The sequence below is a fragment of the Alosa alosa genome, chromosome 7, assembly GCF_017589495.1.
Source record: "Alosa alosa isolate M-15738 ecotype Scorff River chromosome 7, AALO_Geno_1.1, whole genome shotgun sequence".
Classification (NCBI taxonomy): Eukaryota; Metazoa; Chordata; class Actinopteri; order Clupeiformes; family Clupeidae; genus Alosa; species Alosa alosa.
The window spans coordinates 22,344,858-22,357,482 of NC_063195.1; the positions used below are offsets into that span (position 1 = coordinate 22,344,858).

At 43.0% G+C, this 12,625-nt stretch overlaps 1 protein-coding gene across 1 annotated transcript in view; it reads left to right on the top strand.

The window, feature by feature from the left end:
- The window catches only part of gpr137bb (G protein-coupled receptor 137Bb), a 13,675-nt gene extending 1,236 nt beyond the window's left edge, over positions 1 to 12,439 (top strand). The window contains exons 2-7 of the mRNA XM_048249006.1: positions 3,932 to 3,981; positions 7,078 to 7,300; positions 8,196 to 8,345; positions 9,254 to 9,382; positions 10,276 to 10,400; positions 10,722 to 12,439. Of these exons, the coding sequence (XP_048104963.1) occupies positions 3,932 to 3,981; positions 7,078 to 7,300; positions 8,196 to 8,345; positions 9,254 to 9,382; positions 10,276 to 10,400; positions 10,722 to 10,836 (792 nt within the window). The 3' untranslated portion in view covers positions 10,837 to 12,439. The remainder of the gene's footprint in view (positions 1 to 3,931; positions 3,982 to 7,077; positions 7,301 to 8,195; positions 8,346 to 9,253; positions 9,383 to 10,275; positions 10,401 to 10,721) is intronic.
- The last annotated feature ends 186 nt before the right edge of the window (positions 12,440 to 12,625 follow it).

A 12,625-nucleotide genomic window follows, 5' to 3' on the forward strand; every position in this document is an offset into this window, starting at 1 on the left:
GATTATAGAAGGAAGGAGAGAAGGAGAGTAGATGCAGGAAACTGAAAGGGTGCTGACTTGATGACGTGTGAGTACGTGTGGATGTTTGTGTGTGTGTGTCTGTCTGTGTGTGTGTGTGTGTGTGTGTGTGTGTGTGTGTGTGTGTGTGTGTGTGTGTGTGTGTGTGTGTGTGTGTGTGTGTGTGGGTGTGTGTGTGTGTGTGTGTGTGTGTGTGTGTGTGTGTGTGTGATTGTGTGTGGGCATGTGTGTGTATGTGATCGTGTGTGGTGGCGTGCAGGGATGTAGTGGTAAAATAAGAGGTGGGTAAACTATGAATTCTGTCATCGACATGCGGCAAAAAGACATTCAGAACATGTTTGATGATGGTGGAGGTTATTGTCTAATGTTTATAACAATACCAGTGGTATTGCTGTAAATGCTTCCTAGAGTGTTGATGAGTGTACATATTGTGAATGTGGATAATACAGTGTGATTTTTGAATGTTAAAAGTGCAATTGGTGAATGAACTCTTTTGAGAGGTGGATCAACTCTAATACGGGGTGGATAAACTGTGTTTACAGTAATTTCCTGTGTATTAGCCACATTGTGTATAAGCAGCAGGACAGTGTTTTATGCAAATAAATTAAAAAAAAAAACATATTAACATCATATTAACTGCCCCCATGTATTAACTTCATAGCCTCATAGCAGCAAAATCAATGTACTGTACACACTGGGGCTAATAGTTGGGAAATTACAGTACTTGTGTTTAGCCTCCACTACATCCCTGGGCGTGTGTGTGTATGTGAGTGTGTGTGGGCGTGTGTGTGTATGTGAGTGTGTGTGTGTGGGAGGCAGAGAATGAGTTGAAAGGCCTATTTTTGTGGGATACTGGGAGAGATTGATTCCTGCATTAGGATTAGTAACAGGAACGATTGGGGAAAAGGGGAAAAAACTGTGTGTGTGTGTGTGCTGTGTGTGTGTGTGTGTGTGTGTGTGTGTGTGTGTGTGTGTGTGTGTGCTGTGTGTGTGTGTGTGCTGTGTGTGTGCTATGTGTGTGCTGTGTGTGCTGTGTGTGTGTGTGTGTGTGTGTGTGTGTGTGTGCTGTGTGTGTTTGTGTGCTATGTGTGTGCTGTGTGTGTGTGTGTGTGTGTGTGTGTGTGTCTGTGTGTGTGTGTGTGTGTGTGTGTGTGTGCTGTGTGTGTGTGTGTGTGTGTGCTGTGTGTGTGTGCTGTGCTGTGTGTGTGTGTGTGTGTGTGCACATACAGACACAATATAGTAAAAATGTAATAATACATATTGTTGCTCAAATGAACAGCGAGCATAGGAGACAAGAAGGTGGGAGAATGATAGATATGTGTGATATGTGTTTATTGGGAACAGTTTATGAGATAGTGAGATTAATTTAGTGTCTGTGTGCTTGTGTGTGCTTGTGCTTGTTGTGTGTGTGTGTGTAAGGAGCCATATATGAGACAGTGAGATTGATTCATGTGTGTGGTGGGTTGGGTACCTCATTATCTTGTTATATGTTTTGATCCTCAGCACGTCTGTCCATGTGCATAGTTGGAGTGTGTGTGATTTATTTCGTTGTGCAGTGAGATATGTAAGTGGAGGAGGGGTGCACATTTGGATTTGTGTTGGTGTGCCTGAAGGTTCATATTTGGGTGCGAGGGGGAAATGATGCACATTTGTGTGTGTGTGTGTGTGTGTGTGTGTGTGTGTGTGTGTGTGTGCTGTGTGTGTGTGTGTGTGTGTGTGTGTGTGTGTGTGTGGGCTAAGGGACTAGGCTACACACTGGAGCCTCTCTTCCTATATTATTTAGCAGCAGTAGCAGCAGCCACCACCCCTCTTCTCCAGTGGAGGTACAAAGGCACTGGAGTGCGACCCACTTATCCCCCATTACCTATTCAGGCGGAGGGGGGGGCATGTTCAGCCTAGGGTGTGTGCACAGCAGGGGGGCTCTCTCTCTCTCACAGATGCTACAGTACAAGATGATTGGAGATGTGCTATCTGACTCAGGAAACAAGCCTGGTACACAACTTTTAAATCCAAACCACATAGCAGCCAAATCTGAAAAAAAAAAAAAAAAAAAACATACACATATATCGATTCATACAAATATATATATACAATATACATAACATTTTAACAAAAACATATATAATATAATTATATATTGTATATGTGTTTCAGTGTTGAACACTGGACATTTAATATGTCCTCCATAGTGTTTCACTGCGCTCAGAGTTACGTAACAGTTACATAACTGAAGACTAAGATTCACAGGCCTATGAGAGATTTATATACACAGTCTACTGTAGAAGTTGATTTCTGCAGACTATCAAACTCTATATAATGAGTATGCTTTCTCTCCCGGGGAAAGGCATGCCCTCAATCACACTACACACACATACACACACACAGACAAACACACACAAGTGTGAGATTCTTTGACGCGAGTTGTGGCAGAGACATCTAACAGACGGGTGTTAGAGTTATTCCAAGCAGCTCCGCCGGCCCTGTTCCTCATTAATTAAAAAAGGAGACACTTGCAGACGTCTGGTCCGGTGTGGAGCGGTATGGTGCCGAGCGCTGCGGTACTATACCGCCACAAACTGTGGTGTTGTGGTACCATAAAATGAAGAGACTGCAGGGATGTGGTCTTAGCATTGCCATGCTCTTCTCAGTGTGGTATAAATATTCGTTCCACTGCTTGGTTGAATTTCCCATTGTCCTGTGTTCTTTAGAATGTGTATTAACCGTATGTTATTTGCACACCCATGAAGTAGATCCAATTTTTATATAACTTGTATATTAATTCGCCAAACTTATTGTGAAGTTTAAATTAACTGTTACTTTGCATCCGAGCTGTAAAATACAGACGTTCAGAATATGGCAACATTGTAGCATATGACAGAGGTGGCTTTCAGCTTGTTGGATGGCAGTAACCTAAGTAAAATAGCAATGTTTCAAACATAAGGTTCATCAGAATCCTGGGATGTACCCGCTTGACAGCAAGAGAGATGCAAGAGAACTACTAGCCTTTGGCCATAGCAACCATCCATTTAGAACTAGTAATGGCAGTTTGTAAGTTGAGAAATTAGTTGATATGTGTTGGAAAGAAGTAGCTCTACAAACAAGACAGTTTTAGCGATTAAAGCCTTTAAATTATAACAGGAAACGAACACAACGCAAGTGGCATCAGTGGAATAAGGCGTTCGGTTCACAGAAATTAATGTACTTACAAGGTTTAAACGGCCCTCTGCTGTGAGTCAGGCCGTTTTACAACCTCGAACATGCATTCATTTCTGTGAACCGAACCTGTGGAGTCCATTATCCCTTACGTGTGTGTGTGTGTGTGTGTGTGTGTGTGTGTGTGTGTGTATGTTCCATTGTGTCCTTTGTGATTCTACGTACTGCTTGTGACTTTCATAAACTGACCTTGTTCTTGGCCTGAGTGAGTATTTATAAATGAGCTGTGTGCTTTGGAGATCTACCTCAGGCACTTTAATTTCAGCGTCAGCGTTTACGATGAAACTGACTGTATAAAACAGTTGACTTATAGTTACATGCTAGATCTAATACTCTAATGTGTACACTTATAATATGAACTGCAACAAGAGACTGCTATATAACCCTTGTAAATAGATATAGTTTTTCTATTGTGGCTAGATACAGTAATGGTACACACATCACCCAATCCAAATGCATGGAGGAAGACGATGACGAGGCATTAGTGAAAAAGGCAAATGCAGTTTGTGCCTCTGCAATATCGTCAATGAGAACATGCTGTGTCTCACAGTCACATAATGATGAAATCCGAGTGATGAGGTTTCCTTGATAAGATGTGAATCAGAGACAAACCAAAAAAGAAAGAAAGAAAGAAAAAAAACACAATCAGGCCGTGAGCGACCTTTTGACCCCGTTCTTCTCCTTTGTTCTCCACTCTCAGGTCTTCTTCAAGGCAAAGTCCAAGTTCTCCCCTCAGCTGCTCAAGTACAAGTAAGTCAGCCAGGGCATTGTGCTTTAACAGAAAGTGTGTTTTAAGGACTTTAAAACTTTCGTCTGCCCAAAAAGTTTCTGCTTTTTTTTTCACATCCATACAGTCTCACCGAATGAGGTGTCCGACTGATTTTTTTTTTTTTTTTGCATGGACCAAAAAAAGGAAACGCATAATTACAGATTTTATTGTGCAAAGGCCTTTATTGTCTTAGTAGATACCTAGTAAATACTTAGTAGATACCTAGTAAATACTCAGTATATACCTAGTTAATACTCAGTAGATACTCAGTAGATACCTAGTAAATACTCAGTAGATACCTACTGTAGTAAATACTCAGTAGATACCTACTGTACTAAATACTCAGTAGATACCTAGAAAATAGTAGATACCTAGTAAATACTTCTGACCTCTGACCCCTCATCTCATCATCCCTCTCCTTCTTCTTCTGCTCCCTCCATCCCACCCCATAGTCTGCTGTCTTTTCCTCCTCTCATAGATCCATACATTTCCCTTCTCATGAAATCATCAGTCATTCTCTATCACCCTTCATTAACCTGTCTGCATCCATGTCTATCTTCTTCATACAAACTTTTTTCTTGTTCCCCCAAGTTGCCCTTTTGTTTATTGGCTGTGAATTTAAAAGGCTGTTGCATGCTGCCTGTTTCTGATGCCATCTCTCAGTGTGTGTACATGTGCAGAGTAATCGGATTAAAGCACCAAAATCTCATTATCACAATACAGAATATTCCAAGAATATGCCAAGACAACTAGTGAAACATCTGATTCCATGACGACACGTCTTCATTCAGGAATCATGATAAACTCCAACTAAACTGAGCATTGGTTACATGACAGATCTAATCAGACTGAAATTGAGTACTTTAGGTTATTGAAATGCTTTTCTAATCCGATTCAACACCCTCTCTCTTCCACGTCAACCCCTCTGTGCTCCATGTCCCCCATCCTATTGCCTTGGCCTACTGGTTAAGGCTTGGGGCTTGTAACCGAAGGGTTGCCGGTTCGATCCCCGGCCAGTAGGAAAAATGTGGGAGGGGAAGTGGTTGAAGACTGCTCTCTCATGCCCACATCCACGGCTGAAGTGCCCTTGAGCAAGGCACCTAACCCCTCACTGCTCCCCGAGCGCCGCTGTAGCAGGCAGCTCACTGCGCCGGGATTAGTGTGTGCTTCACCTCACTGTGTGCTGTTTGTGTTTCACTAATTCATGGATTGGGATAAATGCAGGGATCAAAGGAGTATACATACTTACTTATACTTAAAGTGAAGTAAAAAGTAAAGGGACTGTTATGTAGATGACACGTTCATCTACAGCGGCACCGATCCGTATCGGCTTGCTTGAGAATGGAAATGTCTGCAGCCACAGCCCCACTGGTCTCCTCTTTCTGTCTGCTGGTACCTTGACATTTTCTTTACCGCTCATCCCTGTGGTATTTCTGTCTTCCTCTTCCTCTTCCTCTGGTGATACGACCTTTGCCCCCTCCTGTTGGTGTGTGTCCTAAATCTAGTCCGCTTGTCCTCGTTCTCCCCTTCCTATCATCCCTTTTTTCCCTTTTCTCTCTCTCCACACCTCTCTCATCCCTCTCTCCATGCTTCCATGGTCCAACTTCCCCTATGCATTTATGTTTGATCTTTACGAGGCCTCTGGTTGACGCTGCTGGTAAATGCTGAGTCCTACATATACGTTTTCTTTACGAGGCCTCTGGTTGACGCTGCTGGTAAAGGCCTCTGGTTGGTTGACGCTGCTGGTAAATGCTGAGTCCTACATATACGTTTTCTTTCCCCCCATCCCTCCTTTCCACTCGTCCTTTTTTCCTCCAGGACCCTCATCTGCTTGTCTTCGCTTCTTTCTAGCAGCAATTAAGTATTATTCTACATACCACCTTTTCCTTATTATTCTACCTTCCTCCTTCTACACTCTTTCTTTCTTTTCTCTCTCTATCCTTCTCTCATCTCCCGCACTCCATCCCCATAACTCAGAGTAATTGCTGGCATCCACTAAATCTACTCGATATCGTTCCCTTTGCTCTCCTCTCCTCTCCCCCTCCTGCACTCTTACAACAAATGTGTTGTCCCTAAACTGGACACAGAAATGAGTTAAAAAAAAAAAAACACAAGTTGTGTTGTTTTCAACACAAGTTGTGCTATTTTCAACACATATTGTGTAACAAATAACAAAAAACAAACTGTGTTGCTCCTGTCTGGACACAGAGATGTGTTCAAAACACTCTTTCCACTGTTTTTCTTTTTCCACTTTTCTCTAGTCCTTCCTTCACTCCAGGATTCTCCTCAAGCTGCTATTTATCTTCATGAGCCATGTGTTCTTTGTGTTTTTCTGCCATATCTAACTCATTTTGTTCCTCCCCACTCCAAACGGTTTCACACACACACTCTTTATCTTCTTACTAGGGCTGGCCGATATACACTTAACTACAGTATATCACAATGTTTCTAGGCGACATGAAAATAGTGCCATTCCCCACTGGTTTTCTTGGCCACAAGTCACATCAGCGTGCAGTCTTGAGAACTGTGCAAATACAAAAAAGTTAATTTAATACTGACCATCTTCAGTGACTAACTCTTCTTTCACGCCTACAGCCTGAACTCTGCCTTCTGCCATGCATGTTCTCGTTCTAATTGGGAGCTGCCCACCTTGTGGCACAAATGTAGTAGACAATGTCATCATCTAAGTCTATATCACAATATGGCAAATTCTTCTCACAGGGAGGAATTATTACAATATGGCACATCCCTTCTTCTCACTGGAGTCCTCTTCCTGGCACTCCTCTCGTCTCTCTCTCCCTTCCCTCCATTTTCTTTCTCTCTTCCTCTTTTCCCCTAAACACATTTATTTCCCAGTTTCCTCTCTTCCCTCCTTCCAGGACACCCTACCTGCTCTACGCCTTCACAAACTGCTTTTCTAGCTCCTCCATCATTGTGAGGCCTTGCCCCTACGGCTGCAATTTCCTAAATTTGCTCCTTCTCTCTTCTCCTCTCCTCTCCTCTCCTAATACTTCCCTCCATTCCCTTGTCTTCCCCCCTTCTCCTCCTCTCTATCCCTCCCTCCTCCCTCGCTCCAGGATGCCCCTCTACCTGCTCTTCGTCTTCATGAGCCTTCTCTTCCTGCTGGTGAACCTCACGTGCGCGCTCCTCGTGAAGACCACGGACACACAGGTGAAGACCATCGTCCTGGTGCGCGTCACCATCAACGACACACTCTTTGTCCTCTGCGCCATCTCCCTGTCCGTCTGCCTCTACAAGGTGGCCAAGATGTCCCTCGCCAGCATCTACCTGGAGTCAAAGGTCAGTAACCCGCCCCCCAACACCCTCTACCCCCCCACACCACCACTACCACCATGGTGGCTCTGTGAACATAATGGTGTCTAAGGCGGGGATCACATTAGCCAGCAGCAAGCGGCAGGTTTCTATTGTTCTTTATGGTTCTGCAGCGGAACGGTGGCAACGCTGGCGTAACGCTAGCGTTGAACAAGCTGAGTGCTGAACTTCTTCAATTTCTTGAATTTCCCCTGGGGATCAATAAAGTATCTATCTATCTATCTACTTGGTTCAACTTTCAAAGCGCAACGCGAGCATATTCAATTGTCAGTTAAGGCAAACCGTTTGTGTTACCATAGGAACGAGATAGAACTTATTATGGTCTGAGCGTTGTATTACACTTGCCGCTGCCTAATGTGATCCCCACCTAAGAGCAAGCCCCATATACACAACTCTAGCCAAGTTACTAATCCAGGAACTAAGGGAGGGATACAGGACCATTACCACTATGATGGCTCTGTAAACAGGAAACTAGCAATGGTGTCTCAAAGCAAAGCCCCATATACACAACTCTAGCCAAGTTGCTAATCCAGGAACTAAGGGAGGGATAAATTTAAATTGGCAGTTGAGCTCAAATTATCAGCACACTTCCAGAAGTGTCAGAGATTCCCCCCTATATATTGCCAGGATCCATGCAAAGTGGCTTAGCTTCTCGATGAGACCAGTAGAAAGGCATTAATCTGATGCCAGTGTTCCAGTCACTGCATCGGTATGTTGAACAACACTCACTGTACATATCGTGCTGTGTACATTGTTGTTATATGTGTTATACATGGATGTCTGTGGAAAGTGTTTTCTGCTAAGATCATGTAGGAGATTTGCACTGCTGATTCTTTTTCTGCGCTGTCTGATTGGTTGACAGGGAACATCCGTGTGTCAGGTGACCCTGATTGGGATCATGGTGGTTCTCCTGTATGCTTCCAGGGCGTGCTACAACCTGGTGGTCCTGGCTCTGACCGACATAGAGAGCATCAACTCCTTTGATTATGACTGGTACAACGTATCAGATCAGGTGAGGAAACAAAAGTTTGGACTGATGGAGACCTTAAACTTTGCTGTTTTTTTGTTAGGCAAGGCAAGCTGATTTAGATGTAGGCCTAGCACATTTCCTACACTTTGGCAATTCAGTTCCATATAAAAGGAAAGGAAATGGATATAGAAAAAGAAAAGATCTTACAGTTAAAAGTAGATATATACATGTATATATATATAATAAGTACAATATATAAAATAGAATATTTAAAAAACTAATTTACAGTCTATTGTATTGGTTGACTGGGACAGAGACTTCCTCTTTCTCCTGCCTCTGGTGTTAACTTGGTCAATTAGAACAACGGAAAGATGACACACACACACACACACACACACACACACACAGAAACCTCTGCCAATTTGGCCTTAGGTGCATTATAAATAATTATGTAAATTATGTCATGCTTGAGAATATGACAGTTGTAAATAGTGAGATGAATCCTGAGCTGTTGAGAGGTTGTGTAAGTGGAGCGTCTGGCTTCCTCAGCCTCTCCTCCTCACCCATCTCTAAATCAGATGCAGAGCTGACTGAATGAGGACAGAGAAGTTATAGGCTCCGCAGACACTCACACCCTCTGGTTCTCTTATATGCAAACACCATGCATCTCTTTCTGTGGCTCTTTCCCTCTCTCAAAATACACACATGCACGCACACACATTTCTTTCATATTCAAACTTTTTGTTTTCGTCTCTCTCTCTCTCCCTCACGCACACCTACAAACATACAAAAACACACTCGCTTGAACTTTCATGTGCAAGTTTTATCACTCTCTTATATAGTAAATTTACACACACACACACACACACACACACACACACACACACACACACACACACACACACACACACACACACTCCCTCACCATCTGCCTCTCTGTGGCCCTGCAGGCAGACCTGAGGTCTACTCTGGGGGATGCGGGCTACATCGTGTTCGGGGTGATCCTGTTCGTCTGGGAGCTGCTGCCCACCTCTCTTGTGGTCTTCTTCTTCAGGGTCCGCAAACCCACCCAGGACAAGGTCCGTTTCTGTGTGTATATGTGTGTGCATAATGTGTCTGAACTTTTAGGTTTTTAGGGCACTTCATCCGGGCACTTTCAGTGCACTGAGTTTTTTGTGTTATCTGCACTGTATACTTAAAATGAAGTATTATAGCAATGCCTGCAAACATTGGAAATTGCAGTCAGAACAATGTGTACATTTATGTACAGCAAAGGTAGGCCCATATACAGTGCTGGCCAAAAGTATTGGCACCCATGCTAAAGTTGACTGAAAAGAGGAATATAAAATCATCTTTTGGAAATTGATCTTAATGCCTTAAGTGAAAAATGATGAAATATCCAACCTTTAAGGACACCAATTGTCTTAGTGAATGAATAATGTATCATAAATAAATAAATGTTCTTCCTTAAAATACAGGAGTCATAAGTATTGGCACCCCTATGTTAAATTCCCATAGAGACAGGCAGATTTTTATTTTTAAAGGCCAGTTATTTCATGGATCCAGAATACTGTGCATCCTGATAAAGTTACCTTGGCCTTTGGAATTAAAATAGCCCCACATCATCACATACCCTTCACCATACCTAGAGATTGGCATGGGTGTTATTTCAGTTAGCCTACTAGCTGGTTTGATTTGCATTGAGCTCAATGAGCATCACCCGTCACAATGCAAATGTTGTAAAGGAATCCCAATCGTGAGTGACCAGACTCTATTCACTTCGTGAATGAGTTTTGTTTACCAGGCTAATTATAATACAGTATGTAAATGAAATTAGTGGATACTGAAAGTCACGCTCATTCTTAATACCAAGAGATAACTACTGAGCTCTGGAGGGGACCTGTAAGTGCTGGACTGGTCCTTACTGTTGCCATGAGCTTTAATCGTCTCTCTCTCTCTCTGACCATTACAGAGTACTCACTCGGCCATCCCCAGCCACGTGTTCTCCAACAGACGGTACTTCTTCGACAACCCCAGACGGTACGACAGTGACGACGACCTGGCCTGGAGCATCCTACCCCAGAGCACCTCCACCAGGTAGAACCTATTAGAACGCCATGGTTCTCCATGGGAACTTCAAAAACTGGAAAAAGATAGGCCATAAAAACAGGCACTGATTTTAAGTTTGTGGTACTTCGGATACCTACTGTATTGTAGGCCTACCTAGTGTGTTTATGCTTGTGGTACTTAATTTAATCTAATGTAGTCTAATTTTAGTTTGAAAAGTTCAGGACAGCACGTAAGCATAATCCATCTGATCTGTGATCTGTCACTAACAGCCGGTATGTTTGTTTGTGTGTGTGTGTGTTTGTGTGTGTGTTTGTGTATGTATGTTTGTGTGTGTGTGTGTGTCTTCAGCCTGTCCACAGACTGCTACGACTGGAGCAGCCGTGGCGGCAGCAGCAGTTTCCTGGTCAACGTTGTGAGTGAGGAGCGGCGGTCGTCTGCGACCTCCAGCCAGCTCAACCCTTAGTGACCGCCGAGCGCCATCGTCCCTCAGCATCCAGACGAGACGCAGTCACATTCCTGCCCCCATTCCAATGCTATTTACAGGAACATGGACACTATGTTCTTATGTGGCGCACCCACCAACATTTTTGAAACTAGCTGTATCTATAGTAACAGATAACAATGGACTCGGAGGTGTGGAATACTACCAACTGTGGGTGGTGCTGCAGTGGGGTCAGGATGCAGGGACAGACCCCCTGATTGGGCCAAAGCCATGTCCATGATGTTGACTTTTGAATTGATAGGCTGTGGTTGCTGATTGGCAGGATGTTTAGGGGTGGGTATGTGGTCTCTGACTTCCTTCATAATGGTACCTGTGTTTTGGTGACATTTGGGTTATTGGAGAGACATGCCAGTGATGCTGGATCCATGACCCTCATCACTTCTCATGGTATCACAGATGACCGAGTTCAATTTACATTTACCAGACACTTATATCGAAAGCAACTTACAGTAAAGTACAGGTACAGGACATATATTTACTGGACAATTAATGGGCATGCAGGAGTAAACAAAGTTTAACTTTCACTTTAAATTTCAGTAATGTCTGTTGTCTTAGAATCAAACTCACCAGTCGAAGACAGCTCAGAGTATTGACTCCCCTGAGAATCAGACTCGTGACTCCTTGGGAATCAGAGCGATGGCTCAACTGGGAATCAGACTGAGACTGAGAATCAGACCCAGTGATTCCCAGGGTCCTGCACGACATCTGCATGCATTCATCCAGTGAGCACAGCAGAAGTACAGGACATCAGACCATGCACTGGACATCAGACATATATAACTGGACATCAGCCCATACACTGGACACCATACCTTCTCCAAAACAGTTCTCAAACGCTGCTTCTTCTTGTCCCCAGTCCCCTTAAGCGAGGTGTAACAGTCAAGTGTTCAAGGATACTTAGGTCATGTCAGAGATATTTGTACGTCCTCAGTCACAGACCTGAGGCCTGTGTTTGTTCTCTGTGATCCAAAGTTGAGTACAGTCAAACTGATCAGCTGTCAGCCCGGCAGGGCAGGAGGTCACCAAAGCTTCTCCTTAAAGGCCGTTCTCAGCAAGAACCTGGTTTTTGTCTGTAAAACTATGCTATAATGAAGGCATCATCTGAACAGCCAACTTTCAAGACTGACCAAAACAGAAATATATTTTGGCCTGAGATGCAATGGATTTTTTCTAAAAAATAAATGAATAAAATTCACAAGTGTCAGACAGAACATAACAGTGCGAGTCTCACACCAAATGTTTGAGAGTTGGCGACTATGACATCATGATACTATTGAGTATGCAGACAAAGCACGTCATCATATTTGCTTTGAGTATTATTTATCAAATCTGCAACAATGTGGTTTCTGTCTTGAATTATGATTGTGAGAGTTTTATATTTGCATTGAATATGATATATATATATTTTTATGTTTACGTTTGAACTGGAGCATTTAGTGATGCACAATGCACAGTAGTTTAGCTACTTTTAGCACACTTGTGACAGCATAAATGTTGTGAATGTTTCATTATATTATTTATAAACTGTGAAATGGAAATTAAAAGGTATTTGTGACAAACTAAATTGTTTACAATTTCTATCCTTTCTGTGCACAGAAAACACATTATATTATTAGCATTCAGACATATAGTTCTGACCTAACAAATATGCATGAACAGAAACACAACTCAGTTTTCCAGATGGCAACCATAATTTTTATTTCCGCTCTTCAAATAAATATACTCAACAAGTATACACATCATTATGGGT